Source organism: Pinus tabuliformis, chromosome 9 (genome assembly GCF_031772625.1).
Source record: "Pinus tabuliformis cultivar Carrire ecotype Pingquan chromosome 9, CPIR1, whole genome shotgun sequence".
Classification (NCBI taxonomy): Eukaryota; Viridiplantae; Streptophyta; class Pinopsida; order Pinales; family Pinaceae; genus Pinus; species Pinus tabuliformis.
The window spans coordinates 1,278,690,400-1,278,715,637 of record NC_142307.1 but is presented as its reverse complement, the minus strand read 5'-3'; the positions used below and the strand labels follow the sequence as shown (position 1 = coordinate 1,278,715,637).

Below are 25,238 nucleotides of genomic sequence, written 5' to 3'. Positions count from 1 at the left end.
CCCCTTTCGTTTCACGCAAAAAGGTTTCCGGTAGCCCTAGCTGCGTCATTTTTCAGATCGGGAGGTATACAGTGTTTTTTGCAGTTTACTGTTATTTTCTCTCTGCTTATTTCGGTCTCAGTTTATTTAGCCTTTTTTTTTTAACCGGATCTATACCTTTCATTTCTGCGTATGCTCTTTGCCCTGCGACTCTGTGCGATCTGGGCAAATCAGAAACAGAAAGGAAGGATTTTTCTCATGCATATGCTCTTTTCCCTGCACCTTAGTGTGATCTCGGAAAATCAGAAACATTGAGAAAAATATTTAGTTTTTCGGCTAAAGCTAACTTTGAGATTTTTTTTAAAATTTCTAGTTTTTTGGCTAAAGCTAACTTCGAGCCGCAAGGTTCGTTTTTCTTTGCATATTCGTGTTGGGTTTTGTGTTTTGTAGGGAAAAAGAGCTTTCTCAAGGCAAGCACTCAAACCAAGGCCCCCCCCCCCCCCCTCTCTCTCTCTCTCTCTCTCTCAAATTTTTTGTATAGATCAATTGCTTCAAAGTTATTTTAAGAGAGTAGAGGTCTTGGGTTCAAGTCTCCATTTTGTGGGGGCAGATTTTTTTCATTCCCGCACATTCGCGCACTTTGCCGGCAACGTCAACAATTTTTTTCAAAAAGCCATAACTTCTTCATCCGGAAGCCTTTTTCAGAGCCGTTTTTTTTTAAAACCGCCTATTTTTTCGAGATCTATCCATTGGAACACTTACTTTCAGCATCTTCAGCTTCAGTTTTTTTTTAAAATGGAAAGTCCATGCCAAGTCATTCTTGACAGCACTAACTACTTCCAATGGGTAGCCTACATGGAAGATTTACTTAGAAGTAAAGGTCTCTTCAGAATAGCCACAGACCAAGAGAAGAAACCAAAAGATGAAGACAAGGCGGCAAAATGGGAAAATAGACAAGATCAAGCACGTGGTTTGATAGGGATGTCTATTTCTCCTGATCTTAGATTCCACATTGCAGAACTTGAGACTCCTCATGAAGCATTAGAAAAACTTGCTAAAGTTTTTGGGATTAAAAATGAAATTAGAGCCCATCAACTTGAAAATGAGCTGCTTACTTTGGATCCTAATAATTTTTCTTGCATTGAAGATTTCTTGTCCAAATTCAAGACCCTTAGATATCTCTTGGAAGGTGTTAAAGTTAAGAAAGAAGATGGTAACCTTATTTATTCCATCCTTACTAAGTTGGGACCAGCCTACTCTGTATTTGTTTCCACTTTCCATTCTACAAGGGAAGCTTTCATTTGTCAAGGACAAGACTACAAGGCCCCTTCCTTTGACTCCTTTTGTGATTCCTTAATAAGAGAACAAGAAAAACTCTTACACCTTGGTCTTCTTAATCTTGGAAACTCTTCCACGAAAGCGTTAGCCGCCCAGCAGCAACCAAATTCAAAGAATCCTAAGAAGTCATATCCTCAAAAGAATGGTCCTAAACCATCTCAGCCTCAAAATGAAAGATCATTTCAGCAAAATGATAAGACCAATAAAAACAAATGGAAGAAGACTGATAGACATTGTAACTTTTGTAATCGAGATGGCCACTTAGAATCTAAATGCTTTAAGAAGATGGAAGCCTTGGAAGCCGCAATGAAGAAACATAACATCCATGTGGAGCCTACTTCAACTTCAACTTCCGGAATGGCACTTTCTGCATGTCATTGTCAATCATCTCAGTCTGGTTATGCATTAAATGTATCTTCTTCTTCTTCTCATTCTCATGAGTGGCTCATTGATTCTGGAGCCTCTTGTCACATGGCCAAAAACCAAGCCATGTTTTCTTCTTTAAATGATTGTAACACCAAAAATATATATATTGGTGATGATAGATCTCTTAATGTTGTAGGGACTGGAACTGTTCATCTAGAAAATGGTCAGTTTAATGATGTATTATGTGTTCCAACCTTATCCTGCAACCTTCTATCTGTCTATCAGATAACTCATTCAGGTGAAGGTAAAATTGTTGAATTTTCACCTCATGATGTTGTAATCAAGGATCTAAAAGATCCTAAACAGATTCTAGCTACTGGTCTTGCTGATGATTCCAAAAGGTTGTATAAGTTTCACAACTTTGGGTCATCAAATCTTCCCTCAGTATTTGTTGCTCATAATGATGAAGTGAGCAAACTTTGGCATGAGCGATTTGGTCACTTAAACTATCGCTCCCTTCAGCATCTATGTAAAGAAAATATGGTGACAGGTCTTCCTATGGTATCTTGCAGAGATGGTGTTTGTTCCGGATGTGTACTCGGAAAACATCATCGGGACAGTTTTGACAAACGTGCCTCTTGGCACGCCTCAGCCCCTTTACAGCTTGTGCACAGTGATTTATGTGGTCCTCTTCCTGTTGCTTCATTCTCTGGCTGCAAGTACTTCTTAACTTTCATTGATGATTTCTCCAGACGCACTTGGGTATACTTCTTAAAACTCAAGAGCGAAGTATTTAACACTTTTTTGGCCTTCAAAGCCTTTGTTGAAAAACAATCTGGACATCAAATTCTTAAGCTAAGAACTGATAATGGTGGAGAATATGTTAAAAACACATTCATCAACTTTTGCACCGAAAATGGAATTCAAATGCAACATACTGTTCCATACACTCCACAACAAAATGGTGTAGCTGAAAGGAAAAATCGCACCTTAAAGGAAATGGCTAATTGTATGCTGCAATCTAAAGGACTCAGTCTTAGTTTTTGGGCCGAAGCAATTAATTGTGCAAATTATATAATCAATCGCACTCCTACTAAGGTTCTAGAGAATATCACTCCAGAAGAAGCTTGGAGTTCCATTAAACCAGATGTAAGTCACTTTCGTGTGTTTGGAAGTGAAGCATGGGCCCATATTCCAGATGAAAAGCATAAAGCTTTAGAACCTAAGAGTGAGAAATGTACTTTTGTTGGATATTCTGAAGATGTAAAAGGTTATAGACTTATTCCATTTAAGTCCAAAAATGTTATCATTAGAAGAGATGTAAAATTTGATGAAAATAAATCGGCCTGCGAGCCTAGTCCGGCGGATGTGCCACCTCTTCCTATCTCTTCTACTTTTGAAAACATTTCTTCTTCAGATGATGAAAGCGAGGATGATAATCCTCCCCCACCTTCTCAGGATCCTCAACTTCCAAGATGGGTCCGTGCTACTCGGGATGCAGCAGGTGATCTTGCCGGTGATCCTACAGATCAGCGACGTACACGTTCTCAGTTTGAAAGAGCCTCTTCTTTACTGGCTCAAGCTCCAGTAAATCATGATCCTGACACTTTTGCAGAAGCTTCAGGCCATCCACATTGGGAAGCAGCTATGAATGAAGAATATCATTCATTGATGACAAATGATACATGGGATCTTGTTCCTCTACCAAAGGGACGCAAACTTGTTAGATGTAAATGGGTTTACAGAACCAAGTATGGACCAGATGGGAAAGTTGATAAACATAAAGCTCGTCTCGTTGCTAAGGGCTTTTCACAGGTTGAAGGCATTGACTACACTGAAACCTTCTCCCCTGTTGCCAAAATGAACTCTATCCGCCTTGTTCTTTCCCTTGCTGCCTCTTTAAAATGGGAAGTCCATCAGATGGATGTTAAATCTGCCTTCTTGCATGGGGACTTGCAGGAAGAAATCTATATGGAACAACCCATTGGCTTCATACAAACAGACTCCAGCCTTGTTTGTCGACTTAAGAAATCCCTTTATGGCCTCAAGCAAGCTCCTCGGGCTTGGTATGCCAAAATGGATAGCTTTCTTTTAGAATCTGGCTTTTCTAGGTGTCATTCTGACAATACTGTCTACACCAAGAAAGTGGGCAACTCTCTTATCATCCTTGTTCTTTATGTTGATGATCTTATTCTTACTGGTAGTGATCCCAACCTTATAAACCATGTGAAGTCCAGCCTTAAAAAGAAATTTGAAATGACAGACTTAGGACACTTACACTATTTTCTCGGTCTTCAAGTCTTGCAATCCCAAGAGGGTATTTTCCTTTCCCAGTCCAAGTATGCTTGTGATATTCTTCGTCATTTTCACATGGAAGACTGTAAGCCAGCCCTTTCTCCCTTTCAGTCTGGAGTCAAACTTTCAGTCTCTTGTACTTCTCCTGAAGTTGATGCTACCTTATACCATCAACTTGTCGGAAAACTCTTGTATTTAACCCATACTCGTCCTGATCTTTCCTTTGTTGTTGGCCTTGTTGCTCGTTTTATGCAAAACCCCCGTGAAAGTCATTGGAAAGCAGCTAAAAGAATACTTCGTTATGTTCGAGGTACAATACAGTTTGGGATTCATTACAGTGCCAAAGCAGCTCCTCTGTTAGTTGGTTTCACTGATTCTGATTCGGCTGGTGACCCTGATGATCGGAAGTCTACTGCCGGTTATGTCTTCACTCTTGGTTCAGGACCTATTACATGGGCTTGTAAGAAACAGGCTGCCATTTCTCTTTCGTCAGCAGAAGCAGAGTATCGTGGTGCCGTGGAAGCTAGTAAGGAAGCCTTGTGGCTTCGCCAGATCCTATCAGAGTTTGGCTTTGAGCAGCAGCATCCAACCACACTTTGGTGTGATAATCAAAGTGCCATTCAGCTATGCAAAGATCCAGTCCAGCATCAGCGCAGCAAACACATTGAACTACACATGCACTTCATCAGAAAGCTCATTCATGACCATGTTCTTGAAGTGCAATATTGTCCAACAGATGATCAGGTTGCAGACATCTTCACAAAGGCTCTCACAGAGGCGAAGTTCACTAAACTTCGATATATGCTTGGAGTTCAGGAAGTTGTCACTAAGGGGGGATAGGCTTCTAGTGCCTCCTTCCTTCTCCTATTGTGTCATATTTGTAAATCCTTCAATCCTATCCCAAGTTGTTCTTAAGGGGGGATGTTAGGATATTCCGACACATAGGATATAGTTAAGTTCAACTTGGTCTAGTATAGAGTTAGGTTAGAGTTAGGTAAAGTGTATTTCTTTACCGTTGTACATTTTGTTACTTACAATCCGACGGTCACGATATGTAGTGATCCGACGGTTCACTCTCACCTCGGTATTACCGACACTTGATCCGTGGCTTGACACCCGATTGGTCCATGAGTTCTATTTAAAGCGCATGCAGGGTCATTGTTCGGGTAATCCGTGCATGAGAGAAGCTTATGTAAATTTTCATTCTTTGATTAATAAATTGCCTGTAGTACCCACGTTGGGACAGGCAGTGAACTGTTTCCCTCCTTGCACTTTGAGGGTTTTAACCACGTCAAAAATACTGGTGTATTGATTTGAGATCTGGTTGTGAGCGGTGTCCTTTTGGTATTCTTTCTGAGGAACTTACCCTGTAAATTCCTACATTAGTGAACCCACTCAACATAATATCATTGCCTCGGGTGTACATTAATCCATGCTCGATTGTTCCTCGTATATATCTGAGAACATGCTTAGCTGTTTCCCAGTGCGCCCTCTTCGGTTCCACCATGAACTGACTGAGGGTGTTGACAGCGTAACAAATGTTTAGCCTGGTATTGACCAGATACATCAGGGACCCTATGAGCTACCTGTACAAGGTGGGATCTACTTCTTTATCTTTAGACGCATCAATCTTCTTCCAGTTGGTAATCATTGGAGTAGCCATGGGTCTACAGTCCTGCATTTTGAACCTTTTTAAAAAATTTGTAGTGTATCTCCCTTGTCCAAGGAAAATTCCACCCTTCTGCTGCCAAACTTCCAACCCCAGAAAATAATGCATCTGTCCCAAATCCTTCATGTCAAATTCTGTAGCTAGGTTTTCCTTGCAATCTTTGATGAGCCTGGATGAACCTGTCAGGAAAAGGTCATCCACATATAACACCAAAATTAGAGGCTCATTCTCTATAATTAGATAGTAGAGGTTGGGATCTGCGTCACTCTTGACGAATCCCATCTTCTGCAAGTAACCATCAATTCGATCGTACCATGCTCTAGGCACTTGTTTAAGCCCATACAAGGCTTTCTTCAACCTACATACATGAGTTTTCTTCTCATGTGTCTCAAAACCCTCTGGTTGTTCAATGTATACTTCTTCTTCTATCACCCTGTTCAAGAACGCAGTCTTGACGTCCATCTGGTGAATCTCCCACCCCATCTATGTTGCAAGGGATATCACGGATCTAATAGAAGTATACCTAGCTACTGGGGCGAAGGTTTCTTCATAGTCTATCCCTTCCTTCTGAGCATACCCCTTAGCCACGAACCTAGCTTTGTATTTTTCCACACTGCCATCTGCAGCATATTTGACCTTGTAGATCCATCTCGAAACTATAATCGATCTGTCATGAGGCCTAGGTACCACTTCCCAGACATCATTGATCATTATGGAACTGTATTCCTCCACAATAGCATCTACCCATACTTGATGTTGAACGGCCTCCTGAAAACTAGAGGTTTCTCCCTTTTGTTTGAGAAACTACAGTACCACTTCCTACGGGGGTACATTTTGACTTATTTCCCATGGTGATTTGGAAGTTCATCTGTACTTCTTGATAGCTTGAGAAACATTCTCAGATTCCTGTCATGTTCGCAGAAGCTCCACTATCAATATACCAAACCTTAGAGGAAGCAGAATTTGCCAAGCAAGCGACTTCTTCTTCCAGTCTGGAAGCTAACACAAAATTGTCGTCATCCATTATAATCTTTGTCCTTTCCTCTTTCCCGGGAGAACTGCGTGAGTCCCTTCGAGTTGCTGCTCCAGCATCATGCTCACGACTCATTATAGATTCTCTAATCCTGTTGCCCGATCTCTGTTCTGATACCATGTGAAAATTTCTAACACAAAATTCTACTACAGTAACTGATTTATTTCTCCTACTTATTTTCTACAATAAGTTATTTACAAAACCCTTTAGTAAACATCAAAGTAAATTCTACTGCAGTTGTCACATAATAGCATAGAGAAAAGAACAGTGAAATACAAGCACAAGAATCAATCACATCAACACAGTTATTTTTGGACAATGGTCCCTAGAAAAACCCAATGCAGGAAAACCGGTGCCGCAGATGAGGGTTTATTTATTATTCTTCAGTAAGAATCTCTTTACAAGGAATGATTTGTAGAACATAGAGAAACCTCTGAGAAAACACCTGAGATAATTTTCCTCCACCCTTTGGATAAATCCTGACACTCAAGGGACCTTCCAGCCTTCACTGCGTCACCTCTACGTCATTTTTGCGTGAGGACCGCGTCCCTTGTTGCACTGCCTCTCTAAGTTGTCCCTCTACGATGTCCCTCTCATGCATTGCTCCCCTCCTCCTCAGTCTCCAATTGATGTTGATACCCTCCTCTTCCTTCACCCTACAACTCTCCCTCTGAAATCGAACTCTTACTCCCTGGGAATCAATTTCCCTCGGGTTATTGAATATTTGCCCAGTGTGTCTCCAAATGACTCTCAAGTCTTCCTTTATACTTTTCCTGTTGGGATATCAACAGTCGTGATCTACTCTCTAATTAAGGGCTAAGATTAAATTAAACTTGATCCTCGTCTCTTAGAAGCTTCTCACCCATATTTTCATTAATAACCATTAATATTTTAATTTTCCTAAATTTAGACTTAGGAACCCCATTAAAAATATTAATTATTTTAATAATATACAATCCATGTGGAATTTCACCAAACGATTTCTAGGTCTCTGAGATCTCATGTGTTCTAGCGCCTCCACAAATTTTCGAAGCTAAAGCACATCCGATGCTACCCAAAAATAAACACCATCTAGAATCTAGATTCCTCTTCTCTTGTCTAGTCTTTGCCTCTACTTTGATTCTCTAGGGATATCAGTGAACATTGCCCAATTTTGATCAAATAGCCTAATTCAAGCCTTATAATATGGTAGAGAAAGCTTAACATGCCTGATCAATGATTTTGACTTGAGTGAAGGGTACATTTTTGCTAAGGCCGTGACAAAGTAGTTCAACAATCAACAACACCAACACTAGGGTACATATAGGGCTCAATGCTTTTGATTAAATGTCAATCACATGCTCTCATACATGATATAATCCAATGAAAGACCACAATCCCATTGATCCTGAAAACTGTTAAGTCTGTTGAATTTTGAATGGGATATGAAATTCTATTTTCTCCATATGAAGTCTGATGAGGTTGGAACCACTCTCAAACATCCTAAGCCATTTCATGGTAATGTTAAAAATTTAAGTAAAAGGAAGGAAATGAAAGATAAAGGAGAATGTCACTTTTACTTTAAGAACTCAACATTACCATTAGGGAGCATCTAGGAAGTGTCTACGGAGCATCAAGGGGCACCTTGGGAGTATTCGGAAAGCTTAGTTCCTCACATAACAATTCGAAATTTCCAACAACAACAAAAAGCCCCTCGAAACTGTGTGAGTTGTCCACCTTCTCTCGGATCCGGGGTGGATACATGCTCAAACCTCCACGGATCCGCAGATCGGGCAATCGGAACCGTGAATTGGGCCCCCGCGAATCTGATTTTCGGATCCGCGGTTCCACCGAAGGATCCGTACGGGATGCGGTTCCGCCTCCAGATCCTTTGGGGGGGAGGGGGGGCGGATCCTGCACATTGATTGGAACCACTCTCGAACATCCTGAAATGATTAATGTTAATGTCAAATATTTAAGAAAAAGGACGAAAAACAAAGATAAAGGAAATTGGATAAAAAGAAAAGATAAAGGAATTAACACTTCAAAAATTAACACTACCGTGAATTGGGTTTAGCTCCAGTCAATGGGAGAAATGTTGTTATCCTCCCCACCTAGGTTCAATTCCTGCATGTGACAAGTTGAGCTCACAATTAATAATTCTTGTATTGGCTTTGAGCCTTGTTGTCTAGGCAGTCTGCAGTCGCTCGAGGACCAAAACATGAATATTCCTCATATGGAATATAAAGATATTCCTCATGGGAAAGAAAAGGTCTTTAACACTACCATTAATTACCAACATTTTTGGTCAAACCTAAGTTAAAAACTAACTCCAACCAAGTCAAAATAGATAGATTTAGTGTTGGAAAAACATATACGAATGTTGGTATGGCTCAAAAACATGTCTCCAACAATACAAAATGTGTTTCCAACATGTGTGATGCATTCATATGGCCAAAGACACTTCAAGACCATACCACACGCATTTTCGTGTTTCAGTACTATTAAGTTTATGTATGTTCTATGCTTAGAGCAATTTATTTCAATTTTTATAATTAGCTCAATATCTTTTCCAGATTAGCAATCACATCAGCATTAAAGTAAACTGTAGATAGAACATAAACATAAATTGCAGAAGACAAGCCAAGACAAGAGGACACAAGATGTGGTGCTAGCCAGGGACAAACCCCAATGTGGGGAAACCCTTGATCAATTCTTCTTATATGTTCTTCAATAGTTCAGCACATAGAGAGAGAAAGAGATAGTACATTTACAACAGAAGTCAACACTTTGACTTATCTAGATAAGAGCATAGATCATCTTTAAGAAGATGATACATAAGATCAGTTGAAGACATGCTGCTTCAACTGATTCTTCATCGCACTGCATCTCGTCATCATGCTGCACCCATTCACTGAGCTGCTCTTGTCACGGAAATGCAACCAGTCATGGTTGTACCCATCACGGTGCACTATGCTGCACCACTCACAGTTGTACCCATACATGCTTTTGTACATACTGCCTCCACTATGCTGCAATCATTACAGTTGTACATACTGCCTCCACTATGCAACAGTTGTACCTATACATGCTGCTGTACATACTGCTTCCACTGCAATAGTTGTACCTATACATGTTGTTGTACATATTGCTTCCACTGCAACAGTTGTACCTATACATGTTGTTGTACATACTGCTTCTGTCCCATAATATGTCCAGCATATCATACCCAAACATGGCCCTGTTGTCACCTACAACAACAGCAGCTAGGTGACCTTTCAGGACAGCAACCAACTGTAGTATTGATCCTAAACTAGGATCCAACACCCCTGCAAAACACTGTTGAACTGATGTTTGCTTCTGCGTTTGTGACAGCCCTGGTTAGGGCACGTGCTGCAGCCCTAAACCCTTATGACAATCCACAAACCAACCCTCAAAGGTTTGCAGCATTCCTAGTGAAGCCTCCTCTTTGTCCACGCTGCCTTCTAAGGGGCTAGTCCACCTTAACAGCCCTCTACGCATCTCTTTCTGTGTGCTAAGGCATGCAGCCTAGCACTGTCATGAGACAGTCCCTACGCATGCCCAAACAAACCTTCTTCAGCGTTTTGTCCCTCTAGCTCTTCGGCCTTCACTACCCAGCAAGTCGGCCCTTGAACAGCAACTCGGACTTGTCTTGATAGCCCTCAAACAGTCTGAGGACAGTCCGCTAATCAACCCAGCAAACTGTCCTCTTCTTGATCCTCTCTTGTTGCAGCTAGGGCATCTTCATACCACCCTTAGGTAGGGCTAGGTAGGGCTTCCTCTAGCTGCGGATTAGGTCCTTCCCTTTGCTGTGGATTAGAGCTCCCTTTAGCTGCGGATTAGGGCTCTTCTAGCTGCGGATTAGGGCCTCTTAGATCTGTGGCCAGATCTCCTACAAGTCTGTGGCTAGGGCTCTCCTAGATGACCCTTCTTTGGGCTGCGTAGAAGGCATCTCCTCTAGACCTCCTCTTCCACCAAAAACCCAAAACAAGGGGAGAGTGAGATCACAAGAGATGAGTGTTAAATGACTTGAAGTCCTCCTTTATTTATACTAAAACGTTGAGCAAAAGTGGGGTTTATTTGGTTGTTGGCCGACCTTGACGAATTGTCCCGTAACACTAATAAATTCATATCGCCATGATGAGAGGGATCCAAGAAAAATATTAGCTGTCATAAATAAGAAGACCCAGATGGAGTTTGGCCCTAGTTTCCAATTTTAACAAATACAGAACTGCACCTGAGGTGGCATTTCCTGCAACATAGCTGTTGAGTGATGTTACAATTTTATCATCTCTTTGGCCTATCAAAAGTCCATAATATTTTCCTTCTATGAGCAAGCAGATATCCAAAACAGTGAGAATAATATAATCATGGACACCTACATTGCATTAAGTTTGCCAATTATTACAGAAACAATATCCAAGCTTGCCAACCCTTATTGTGATTCTATTTATGAAGAAATGTTGCTTCAATACATATCAACAGCAGGGCACTATGAACTAGCTATTACAGTAGCATCCAAGTGTAACATATGGAGAAAACAAAAGAAATAAGCATGGGAAAAGTGCTCTATACCAAAAGCATTCACAGCAGACACATGAAGATAACAGTGAAAGTGCTCATGATTCAAGACAACGTATTTCGTGGGACCATGAAAACAATTAATAGATAATTAACAGGACCTTCCAGCTCCAGCTGAGTTCTGTCATTCTTCAAATATAATTTGTTATGATGACCATATATAACTGGATGTATGATAGCTCAAGTAATAGAAGACTTACAACTACCTTGTATTGTGGAACTCAAAGCTACTGTACTGAGCTTATCAACTGACCTTAGTGCAGATTTCCTTGTAAAAACACTTCAAGTTATCCCTAGTGAATATTAGAAGCTTGCAAATATTCAGGCAATGCCCTTATTTAAAATTATAAAAGCTCTTATGGTCTTTTATCTCTTTCCTTTTGACTACAAATTTATTACAAGTAAATTACATAAATAAAAGACTGATTATAGCTTGACTTTTTCAGAAATGAAAACAAATACTGTACAGATAAAATATCAGTTCTTCCCACATAAACAAGACATACAGGTGTGCTACGATGAGCCTGAACCACAGCATCAACATCCTCATCCAATTCATTAGTTTTTTCATCTCCAATGACTTCACTTTGCATAAGTGGTTGTCTTTCAACACCGTATACTGTTTTTGGTGAAAGAGAGGATTCATTATTTTGTGCCAATGCAAGGAAAGCTTTTCGAGCCTCCCGACGTGACTCTGCAAAAGAAAGGACAAGAATTTTAAATAAGCATAGGGGTCACATAAAACTTACCAGTTGTCTGCATCCAATGCCGACTGATCATGTCCCCATTATTTGGCAACCATACCAAACAAATGAAAACAATTACTTCAAGCATTTCATCATTTTTAGTCGAGGGTTGCAACATGATAATGTATAGAATGCATAAATAGGTTATTTTATCCGCATTAAGCATCATAAACTTGCGAGTAATCATCAATGATCAGAAATGTCAATGGAAATTAATGCCGACTGATCATGTCCCCATTATTTGGCAACCATATCAAACAAATGAAAACAATTACTTCAAGCATTTCATCATTTTTAGTCGAGGGTTGCAACATGATAATGTATAGAATGCATAAATAGGTTATTTTATCCGCATTAAGCATCATAAACTTGCGAGTAATCATCAATGATCAGAAATGTCAATGGAAATTAATGCTTTTATTTAAATAGTAAGAAGCATGTCTCAAAAACCAAACAACTCTCAAGAGAAGGACCACTTTATGCAACCTTCCCCATCTAAGATAATGTCTCTTACCAAATTACGCATTAAAAGGCAACAGTCTGTGAAACTTAACATACCTAAAATGTGTGTTTGAGGCACACTAATACTCCAATAATTAGTTAAACAGAAAGCAAATGATATTGAAGAATATGACCTCTCTGACTGAATTAATGATCATGAATGAATATGCACTTGAATAGAGACCCAGTACATTCTAAATGATTTTCACATATTTTTATTGTGCATTTTGAGGAACTTTGTGCACAACTCAGAATGCTGTTGCATATAGATCTACTTGTTTATTGCATTTCATTATGATCTCACGACAAAGATATCACTGACCTGTCAACGAACCTTGTTAATCAATTTGGAAATTTTTATAGAATGGATCATTCTTGCTAAAGTTGGTTACAGTAACAATTATCAAAGACTTGAAAGGTGCATGCACACCTTCCAACCATACATATAGAAACACCTAAAGAGTTTCATTTTAACTGAGACAGCAACAAAATCACCACAGAAATTGTGTGTGTTGTGGAAAACAGGAGCGAGCAGGAGGTCAGGCCTCCTTAAATGCATGACAATAAATCAGGAGTCTTCCCAGCTCAATGGAATCAAGAGTATTCCCAGGTGACATGCACTAATGCTGACAGAAGAGTTTAGTTGATGACGATAGACAAGCCCTTTAATTGCCAGCCATTGGAATTTTCCCATATAAATGTATTACATCTGAAAACATATTTTTCTCTCTATAGAATTAACGGCAGATACCTTCTGCATATATTTAGCCCTTTGTAACATGCCAATCTAATAAAGCCATTTTTGTAATTGTAGGTACATTGCCACAGATTCCTTCTAGACCATTTGTATTTGATTTCACGTACTCAAATGCATCAGTAACCAAGATATGTGACAACTTTTAATATTATCATCAATAATTACATAGAGAAGAAAAGCAAACAAACCATCTCTTACATGCGTAGCCTTAGACTCAACATTCATAACAGCTTCCACCTAATCATTTTCGGAAGGTACTACAATTCTAACGTTGACAGTTCTAACCCTAATTGTGACCATTCATATCTTCTACCTAGCCTCTAATTACAAACTAGATTAAAATCCTTATCAATTATCATATGACTCAAAGAATGGTCCTGGAAATAACTTCAAAACAGTCAACAGATATGGTTATCATTTAAATTGCATCCTTCGGTTGAGATCAGAAGAACAAGGAGGATAGAATGGAACCAAACAGCCAAACCCAAAACCTTCAAAAATAAAGAAGAAAACAGCACTAAAAATGTGCACTAGGCCTTTCTAGAAAATGTGTTAGTAGTATCGTCATTGATGCCAAAGGTGTTTTCATTGTATGGAAGAGATTATTAATGCCAAAGGTGCTTTAAAGATGGTTTCATTGAAGAGAGAGGTGTTGTTTAAGGAGCAGAAACTTCGGAGCAATCTTATCTATAGTAGACTAGCTTAAATGCCTTTGCAAGCAGCACAGATGAATAGGCCTCGAAAGGATCTTTCCAATGGTATATGGAAGTCCAAAAAACTCCAAAGGATGAAGGAGTTATGGCCAATCAAAGTTTTCCTTGTTTAGCACAAACAGGCAAGGTTTCAGGCTTCAAAGTTCCTTAATTAATCTCAGGAGGGATGACTATTTAAAAATTGAGTTAAAGCTCAGGAGGTATGGCACCCCCGCAGTGAAGAGTCATAGAAATCCATTAGTTGCCATAAACAGACATTGTGCATCAGCCGTTTTTTTTAATATTGGCGAAATATTAAAGCTTAGGAGGTATAGTTTCCACGGTCCCGAAAGACGAGAATAAACCCCGTCGTCTATAGTAAACATTTTACGTCGTGCACCAGTGTGGTTGAAGTTGTTATAACAATGGAATGTGTTGATACCGAAGTTTGAGGTCTCACCGCGGGATGGAATTTTGTCCATTAGTTGTCGTAAGAATTGGTGTCCCGCCCCAGCTCCACCCGTTAGTGCATTGTGGAAAGGTTACCATGTCCACCCAAGGTCCCAAGACCGCGATGGCACGTAACAAGAATATTCACATTATTGAAGGTTTTGTCAAATCAGGCCAAAGTCCTGTTGTTGCAAAGGATTTGTGCGTTTTGTTTAAGTGTTGGGCACGGGGCCTTCAAGTTGATTACAGTGTTGAGAGCATGAATTAAAGGGCACAGACTGAGAGCATATGATAAGTGTGTGGGCATGAGCTCTAAGCACACTAATCTACAGTCTTGATTCCATCTGAGAGCATAATGATCTACAATCTTGATTTTGGCATTGTTGTCGCTCAAATTGTACAGGGAATGTGACAACAACTCAAGTCGAGGGTTGTCACCTTGATCCCCAACCTCTCCATTCTAGTTGCCTCCCAACAGCAAAGCTATGGGGGGTAGACCCTATGGAAATGAGATGATGAAGGACAAGTTGGAAACCAACTAGTTCGAGAGACACAATTGAGTGGCCTAGCACTTGGTTAAATCTAGCAAGATTTTAAGGATTAGATTGAATTTATATATTTGAGACCAGTACCTTATGGATTCAACACTCTTTCTTTATAAATTTGAGACCAAGTATCGGATGGACAACTGCTACTTTAATGTGTTACTATCCTATATGAAATGCAATTCCTAAGACCTACATGAAATGCAATTCCTAAGACCTACATAAAATGCAAAGATGTTGGTTAATTTTAATTAAATGCCTACTCTAAGTTTGACATTCCCTTAACTGTTTTGAAGTTGGGCTCCAAGGTAGGTTGTGGGAAGGAGGCCAACAGGAAGCAAGCAAGGGCTTGATTAACGATACCTTTTGTTAGGCTCCTATCACCCAATGCCTTTGGCACTGCAGAGGTTGTGCCTCTGATGACTGCAAGGCCACCATGTTAACCACTGAAGAGTTGTCGAGGCCCCTCAAGCTAAATGAGAAGGATTGTCCTATAAATCTATCAACCAAGCTTATGCTTGGAGGTAAGTTTTAAGATGCAAGACTAGCTTAACATGATATGCAAGGTAAAATTAGAGAATTATTCTTAACGTGAGATTATTAATGTTTCAATTAGATACAGGAAGATACATGGGAGCTCTGGTGTGGCGGAAAAACCCTAGGAACGCGGCAGAAACCTAAGAACGACAGGGGCAACTAGACAAAAATGGCGACGACACTGGTACCAACCGGCGACCTTAGGGCTCCCGACGGGCTTGGATGGGGTTAGTAATTTTTTGGAACAAGTGCGGCAAGGAGAATGCGGGGAAGGGGTAATTGGCCAATCGGAGGGCAGTCGAGAATATCCTCTGGGCAAATTAATATCCTCTAGGCAAGGAATTTGTCGGCAAGAGGCAGCAACTGTTTCTGAGCACTTTCATCGGAATAGAAACATCTGTTATCAAATGTCGTTAGCATGGAGGAAGAGATAGTTGACTACTCTTCAGACTCGATGGATACAACGCCAATATGGACAGATGATCCACCTCAGCGTCTAGCTAGGCAATCACCGGAGAACCCCCGTGAAACGGATGACCAAGTTGGGGCATTTATAACTAATATGTAGGATGAAGTGTCCACCCTCAACGATCTAGGGTTTGTGCAACCGACCCCTACAGCATCTTTGGCTTTCATATATAATTTACAAGACGACTAGCCTCAACTGGTACTCAAGATATCGTCTCCTTCCGAGCTACAATATTGGGAATTTGAACAGACTGCATATCAAACATCTGGACCTGGAGAAACATCTGTGGCAGCTGGGGGTTTACTCGATCACGAAGCAGCTACATTTGGCCTCGAGAACCTAGGGCTTAACATACCTGACAACCCAGGGGTCGTCCCAAGGGTTACTTGCCCACAGCACTCAGTTCGTACCTCTAGATGTTTCAAGGGCATATCTCAACAAATACCAACCCAAGAAGAAACTAGGGTATCAGACTCAGATGATAACCAGCCAGAGGCACCTGAACATTCCCAGTAGATCACCCTCAGAGGACATGCAGCAAAAAATCAAAGTGTACTAAGGTGCGAAGCGTGGGCGACTGCTAGTATTTGGAGAAGGCATAAGCATGTTGCAGGCATCAGACACTGAGAGCACAATGATTGCCGGAAGAGTCAGAGGCCGGAACTATACCACGACAAGGCTAAAACGATGGACTGTGGAAATTTGGGGACATATCCTGGATCAACTGTCAGTTGTTCTTAGTACTTACCATGACGCGCGGAAGGTTCGCCCTCATTTTCACAAACTCCGACCAGGAAAATTAGGTGTTGTCCAAGTACTGGCACATAGAAATGACATCGATACTGCTTAAGCGATGGTCGCCACTTTTTGATCCTAATAAAGAAAAATTGGGGGCGGGACCAATATGGGTTCGACTACCAGGACTACCTCTGTAATTATGGTCGAAGGATGTATTCAGGTGCATTGGGGACGATCTGGGGTATACCTAGATCATGATAGATCATACATTGAATCGGAAACATTGCCATTGCCAGAATTCTAGTACACCTGGATACCAGAGAAGGACTAGTGAAAAGTCTCCGCTTGCAATATAGGGAGCTCATCAGATGGCAGATCCTGGATTATGAGGGGGCACCAATCCGGTGCAGGTGCTACCATGAAGTCGGTCATTTGTACAAGGATTACCCGTTGATCACATCTGTTCATATCAAGTCTCCTAAGAGACAAACGACAACGGGCACACAAACACATTTGGATATTAGATTGACTCCTGCACAAAATGCATCAACAGAACCCCCGAGGCGACAGAGGGAGACTGGGAAGACTCCTCTACAACCGGATGCTCGGCCTCCTTCTACAAGGGTCACAAGATCTCACTCCTCTGGCACTGGTTTGATTCTGGTTACACTCATATCCTCTCCTCCCATATCTTGTCATGTTTTTAATTCTGTATATGCCAATTTATCACTTGTTGCATCGGGTTCTGGTCTATCTGTATGCAATTTGAGTCCCATCACTTGTCCTGTTGCTACGGCCCCTCCCACCTCTTAGTGTTAGTCAATTCAGCATGTCACCAGTGATTAAATATTCTCTTACAAGGTTTGTTAGGGTATCGAGGTCAAATTTTATCATTTCATTAGGTTTCAAAATAAAATTTGGTCACTGGCTGTTGTGTCTAGGTCACTGCTGCTCCCTTAACTTATTCATGGTCTTCATCACTCATCATGGTCATTGTCTTCTTCGAGGTATCATATCTTCATTTAAGTGTCTTGGGTCATGAAATGGTTAAATTCCTCATTTTAGGTCATGGTCTAGGGTTTCACTCCATGTGTCATCATGATACCATATGTCAAAACAAAAACATGTCCATCATGTAATTCAGTGGGTAAAGGGAGTTAGCAGCTTAGGGAAAGAAAAATAAAGGTAAAGGTAATGTTTTATTTCAAATAAGACAATGCTGCAGTACACTACCTCGTCTCATCATTTCTCATAGGGACAGTTTTGCTTCAAAATATGTTTCTGACCAAATGGAGAAGAATTTTACAAAAGTGAAAGAGGTTTTTGTCAATGATAGGCCAAGGAACAAAAACCTCCTTCATTTTATGCACAGGTGTTATGATTTGAAAGAAATGCCCAAACTACACTTGCTACGGGAGAGTTGCTGCACTTCTGGACAGCTTGACTTCAAGACAGTTTTTCAAGGGTTTGGAGCAGGTTTTGGCAGTGCTTAAGGACTCTATTGTGTAGCAGACATCATAATCTTTCCAACCATACCACTTTCAGCCCAAAAATCCTCCAGGAAGGCAGTCAAAAGTGCTCTGCAAGTTGGCACTACGCTTTTGTTAGAGACACCCTGCGTTTTTTAAGTGACCTTGGAAAAATTAATTTTTCTCCCTGCTAGAGTGTCCAAATTACATTCTTGAGGTGTCCATCTTGTAGCAGACTTCAAGAGCTTTCCAATGAGCTATCAAGTTCACAATTTGGAGCATTTTAAGGCCTCCAAAAGTGGTTTGCAAGTTGGCGTTGCGCTTTTGTGAACTGCACTGCACTTGGGACAGAGTCGCCCGAAACTTGCCAAAACTCACCCAAAATTCAAAATTAAGCTTGCATTCCTATTCTTTGCTCTTCTAAGTTGTTCAACAAGGTTTTTATCAAAATGGAGGGAGATTCTTCACCATCAAAAAAGATAAAACATCATAAAGGAGGGAGGATCCTGAGGTATGAGCCTACAAACTGCAATGAAATCAACTCCTCACCATTCATTAAACAGTGCTTTGAAGATGTCAGTTGCCTAGGGTTTTGTCAAAGGGTGGGTGAAGTAGGTTTCCATGAGCAAGCTCACTGATTGGATTGCCACCAATCTGAAAGGGGAAAAGGCCATCATAGCAGGGATTGAATTTACATTCTCAGTAGTTGCCATCTCTCGATACCTGATCATGGGGAGTATTGGTTCAAAGGCATGAGCTTAGACCTTGAACAATACCGACCTTTCTTAAAATCACCCTATAGAGAGGCTCATTCACACATCATCCCATTCAGGTACCTGTTGGAAAAGTATGCGCCATTGATGAAGGTTGTAATGAAGTTTTTCACCTGTGAGGGAAGATTTTCCAGATTGTATGGGTACCACATCAGGCTGCTAATGCATTTCACAGCTCTAAAACCTCTCAACATGTGTAATTATTTGTGTAGAAGCCTTATCAAAATGTCTGAGAAGGTACAAATGAAAGGCAAAGAGCATCACCCTAGCCTTTTCCATCACAGCTTAATAAAGATTGTAGTCCTCCATCAGTTGGCAAAAAGGAACATGGCATGGGATACCTTCATAGAAACAACTTTGCAGTGGCATGAAACTACTTCATCAAGTCATCACCAAGACACATCAAAACAACAGGTGGAGGTAGGATCATCAAGCAAGTTAGTGGAGGTTCCCAAGGCACCTAAACCTGAGGTGACCAGAATATATCAAAGAGGAAAAAGGCTTGTGTTTACTTCTCAAGTTGAGAAAAGGGCCAAGCCTTCTACATCAGCACAACAGGGATCACATGTACAAGATGAGGAGCTAATTGAACATGATTTTGAATTAGTTGACTTGGAGGCAGCAGATGAACCCTCAAACTTGCAACAAATTATCAAAGAGAAGGATTCCCAAATCAGAGAACTCATGGACAATATGGCAGCTTAAAGCCAAACAGCTAATCATGGAGAAAGAGCAATCCAAGGTGTTGCAGCAAGGAGGCAAAGGTAAAGCAATGTTGGAGCCTGGTGAACATGATGAACAGGAAAAACAAGTTGGAAAGAAGAAGCCAAGGACCAAGGGACTCAAAAGGGCATTGAAGAAAGAAAAAGAACATAACCTGCTAGATGAAGACTTGGACATTGAAGACAGAATTGCCTTGGAGATCAATGAAGATAGAGTATTGGCTAAGTAAGGTCAATGGCCACCTAGAGCAGCTTCTTGACAAGGCCAATAGGGAAAATCAGCTATTGAGGCACATGGCCCACCACTATCAAACCAGAAACATGATTTGCAACATCAAGCTCAAGCAAATGAAAAACAAGCTAAAGGAAACCCTAAAAGACAAAAATGAGAGGGATAACTTGGAGATGCTTGTTGAAGCATCCATGAGAGCATGACACACCTCATTTTGCACTTCATGACCAATTTTGGAAGTTTTCTGAGCATTTTTGGTTTTTTGTGAATTTTGGTGCAAAACACAAAAATTGGACTAGACTCCTTTTAATAATATTTTATTGGTGGGGGCCATTTTCCACTTAGTTATTTTTTCCACCATTTTAATAAAATAAAAATTTCCCGCCAATCTGCAATAAAATAATACTTGCCACATTTCTCCAAAATACTAGTTGCCCCTTTTAATTAATATTACCAAAATTGGGCAAAATTCCCATGCTCACAAAATTGGGGATATTACACTAAGTTAGGTGACCTAATCTGCATTTATTGATTTTCTATTTCAACAGCCATATAGTAGTAATCTTACAAGGATTTCTGATCTAACATTCCTTCTATATAGGAGCAATAATTAAAGTGCAACCATTCAGTTCAGTTAAAGTTTAAACTACTTACATAAGTCTTAACAGCATAATCAATCAATAATTAATAGCAATACCTGGAGTATCAAAGAAATGACTTTTCACACCATTCAGACATAACCCAAACACAGAACTCATCATGGAGATTACAAATTGGTGGATGAAGGAAAAAGGAACCATTCAGCTTCATTAATGTTACCAGATATAGAAGCAATGTCACTTGCTCCAATGGATCGACCATGGCGCCATCCCATCTTAACCAGTAGCTTCATACCTGATCATAAGCATTTTGCACACAGTTAGCTCAGTAAATAGAAACAGTGCAGAAGAATGAAAGAAGTAATTTTTATTTTCAGAAACTGCATTAACAACGAACCAATAGATTCAGCAACTGGAACAATTATTTCATCCGGAATGGGTCCAGGGATCGCAGATGGCCTGCAAATTCAAGAGCACCTCAATACGTAAACAATAGTTTTGAAGGATTAAGGAACTGCTTTAGACAATAAGGTGGAATTCCAACTAGTGCAAGCTTGTTATTCGGAGTATTTTTTAGAACTGCCAGAACATGCTACAAAATATTAAAACTTGTAACCTTGGAACTGTTATTTATTCAGCAGATGAACCTATCAAAAAAAATTGTGCTGAATACATTTTAATCAGGGACACACTCCCCAGCCCATCAGTTTGAAATGTGTATTCACAGTTGCTCTTTAGTTGAAGGAAAAACTTTGTTCCAATGCCTCACAAATTTATTTCAGTTTGAATGTCCAAATTTTAAGAACTTAACTATCTATACAGATGTAGTGTGCATGTGCATCATATCCTTACTAGGATATATCATAACCTAGTTATATTATATAGTAGTAGTGTGCATGTGCACCATATCCTTGCTAGGATATATCATAACCTGGTTATAATATATAGATGTAGTGTGCATGTGCATCATATCCTAGCTACGATATATCATAACCTAGTTATAATATATAATTTATTAATCATGTTGGTTAGAGATGCTTATATTTAGAACTCCATGATATCAAATTCAACCCCTTGGAGAAAAATAAGATTTCCAAAAAAAAAAAACACAAAACCCTTCTAAGCTTATTGGTGCTGAGTTCCAAGTAAACTACACTTCCTGGTCCTTTCCATGATACAAAACAAAAGTAAACAGACAAATTCAAAGCCAATACAATTAGGTCAAATTCAAGGCCAATACGATTAGGTCCAACTAACTCCCTGAATACCAATCTCAGAATTAGGGATGAAGGAGAAACAACTTCGTAAGATGACAATTATTCACTTTAATAGTTTGATCTTCCACAATATGTTGCAAAATTTTGGTTGCAAAGAACATTGACAAATGAATTCAGAGTTCGTTGACTGTAGGAAAATTATAAACTTCATCATCTGTCAGGTTACAAAGTTACATACTCAAATATTACTACTCAAAAAACTAGTTATGGTGCTTGAAAATTATACAGAAAAAAAGGATAACAATCATCAGTACTCAAATAATGTCCCTATTTTCCCAATGGAAGCATTATAACATTGGTCGCCCACATCCATTTTTTATGATTGCTCTTCAATTTGGATGACAACGTCCATTGTTATTGAGTCCCATATTATTATCATAGTTGCTTTCCATATTATTAATATAGTTAAATTGGTTTGCAAGTTACAAACGATTTACCTTTATGTTAGAGATATCATTGAGAAATTATACACAAAAAATATCAATAGTAATACAACAAAAACATTAAAATCAGAAAGTACTAGGCTATATAGTAGGAAGAAGAATTTTCCTACAAAAGGGAGAGAACAATAACTATATTGTTGCTCTGCTCACAAACAGATTGATAAGCACCCAGGACCATGACATGGGTTGAGATCATGAAAGATATTGCAGACAAAGGACAGTCTATTGTAAATTCCAGGGTTTGTGGGATACCCTAGAACTGGATTTGGAATGCTTAATGCAGGAATGGAAGCTACATAGGCTTGATAAAGATTGCAGGAAGATTTAAAATGATGTTTACAAGGAAGCAAGAATCAAGAAGACAAATTTGTCAAAGATAAGTAATTCATATCCTTCTCCCTTGACTACTATTGTTCTTTTATTCCTTAGATAACTTTAGTCTTTATATTCTTTTACTTGGTTATAATTGTTTCTTTCATAACCTCCTGTATGAGGATTGCAGGTACATCATAAAAGTTGCACAAGTAATGATTCTAAGAATGAAGTAAAATTTGTGACAAGAAGAATCTCCCATGTAAGACGAAGTGAACTGCAAGGATATTTTCTTCCAGACTCGAGAAGAACGAATTATGAAGAAATTGTACAAGATGTCCAGGACAATGACAGGTAACCAAGGAGGTTCCAGTATTGATGAAGATAGTTAGGTGGATTGAAAAGAATAGCTCTTTAAAAATATGCCAAACATTGAGATTATCAAAGAACGGTATGCCTTACTTGAAGAAAACACCTCTAGTAAGCAAAAGGACTTGCTTACATAATATAGAAAGTAGCAGTCCTGTGGCAGAAGGACTTGCCTGCAATGACATAAGGACTTGTAGCTTGCCTTCTTAACAAATGCAGGAGGAACCACTTTTGTGACAGAGGAAGTAACACCAACTACCACAAGAATCTGTTTCACTTGGCCTCAAAAGTTTGAAATGAAGAATTTCTAATAGACACATTATTTATTGATTTAAAGATACAGATTTGGTGGAGCTTACGATGTACAGATTTACCTGGTCAACACCAGGCCTAATACTTGCTTTGTAAGGAACACTCTGAACAATATGTGGTTGAGCTAAGACAAATGCAATGTGTTGTCGCAACAAAGTGTCCAGGCACCGCGACAACGCTCAGAGTAAGGGTTGTCACTCTAATCCTTACTACATTTAGACTCTCTCCTAGACAAGTCAAGGGGGGTAGTCCCTAGGGGTAAATGAATGAATGAAACCTGTGGAACATAGGCTCTAGGAGACTTAAGGCTGAAAAGCTTAATGAAAATGAGACAAGTTATTATTAACTGAGATGAATAAAACACAACCACAAGATAGAAATGAAGACCAGTGCCTTAGATGTTCAATTAACCACGAACCTACTTGAAGAAACACAATAAAGCTATTCAGAAGAAACAACGATCTTAACATGCAAATTAGTATAGCAATTAAATTCCGAAAGATCTAAATAGCATGAAGAACCATGAAATTCAAATGCTAAGCAATTCACAATCACAGAATTCAAATGATTTTTCTTTAATGACATAGATCTAGAGAAAATGTATCTTTCTCCTATAGTCAATGATTTTAAAACATTAATCGCACTTGAAAATAGAGAAATCACTACCACACAATCTAAAATTTTACACTTAACACAAATAAGACACCAAGGAACTTTAGATTTAGAATTTAATTATCCCTTAGGCAAATTTTAATGTGCTAAGCTTATGAAGCAAATTTAATGTGGCAATTAAATTTTTTAATGTCATCAAAAAAATAAAAATCAAAAGTACTTAATTAAATTTAAAAAAAAAAAATTATGTGCCGTAGGACACATAAAAATTTAAATTTTTTAAATGTGAAAGCTTAAGTTCCGCTTTTGATTTATTTTGTTACCAATTCTAAAGTCACCAAACAATTTTTATAAAAAATAGATTTTTTAATGTTTAAAAAAAATGAATATTTTTTAAATGAAATTAAAAAATGAAAATAAAGAAAACGCAAAACACAACTCTAAGTCATAAAAAAAATAAAAAATAAAAAATGAAAGATATAAAACAACAAAAATAAAATCGAAATAAAATAAAAAATAAAAATAAACCAATGTAAAAGTCAAAAAACAAAAATAAAATAAAATCTAAGGCAATTCCTAAACTAAACTAACACAAACAATAAAAACCAAAGCTAAACCCTAAACCTAATCCATAAACTTAATACAAATGAATAAAATAAAATAAAAAAAGTCGAATGTTTTGTTGCAGGTCTGGCGGCATAAGGGAGGTATGATAGGCAGCGTTAGGGAGTGGAGCAGCTTGGATGCACGAATGGCAACAAGCAACGAATAGCAGCTTTGAAGGGTTTGCAAGAAGGGAGCTGCAGATAGAAGGAGGAGGCAGCACAAGGAGAAATGGAGCTCGATGGAGGAGTTTCGGAGGTCAGGCAGAAGAGCGGGTTAGGAAGAAATGCGAGCAACGAGGATATGGCAGCAGAATAAGAGAGGAAATGAAGGAGGAGCACGTAGAGACCCGGAAGAGGGTTAGAATTGAAGGGACGCGAAGGCTTAAGGGAACTCGGGCAGCGAAGGAAGGAGAGGACGCAGATGAAGGGAGTTGGAGCAGCGATTTTGTAGGTCAATGGAGGAAATCGAGAGCTGGAGCAGCGGGAAAACGTGGGGAAAAAGAAGGATGATGCGAGGAGGGAGCTCCAGGGAGCTGCAACAGGTTTGCAAGTCGAGGAGGAGAGGGCAGCGTTAATGGAAAACGCAGGCAGCAACAGAGGGAAGAAAAGGAAAGGGTTTTTTTCTAAAAAACAAATTCGAAATTTTGCAACAAATTGAAAAACCCAATTAGCGGATCAGAAAACTCAATCAAGAGATAAATGGTAGCCAGAAAACCCTTTAAAATATTTCCAAAAATTCTGATTAAAATGTTGAATCCTCTTGCTTCAGATTTATCCCTAAAACCCTTATGAAATTTTCCAGATCCAAGGACTTTTA

The 25,238-nt window shown here is 39.3% G+C and overlaps 1 protein-coding gene across 6 annotated transcripts in view; it reads right to left on the bottom strand.

The window, feature by feature from the left end:
* The window catches only part of TGH (SWAP (Suppressor-of-White-APricot)/surp domain-containing protein), a 302,427-nt gene that overhangs the window by 170,447 nt on the left and 106,742 nt on the right, over positions 1–25,238 (bottom strand). For all 6 annotated transcript variants that reach the window (XM_089445357.1, XM_089445358.1, XM_089445360.1 and 3 more), the window contains exons 6-8: positions 20,889–20,950; positions 20,712–20,786; positions 11,768–11,955 (exon numbers count right to left, since the gene is read on the bottom strand). In XM_089445357.1, the coding sequence (XP_089301483.1) occupies positions 11,768–11,955; positions 20,712–20,786; positions 20,889–20,950 (325 nt within the window). The remainder of the gene's footprint in view (positions 1–11,767; positions 11,956–20,711; positions 20,787–20,888; positions 20,951–25,238) is intronic.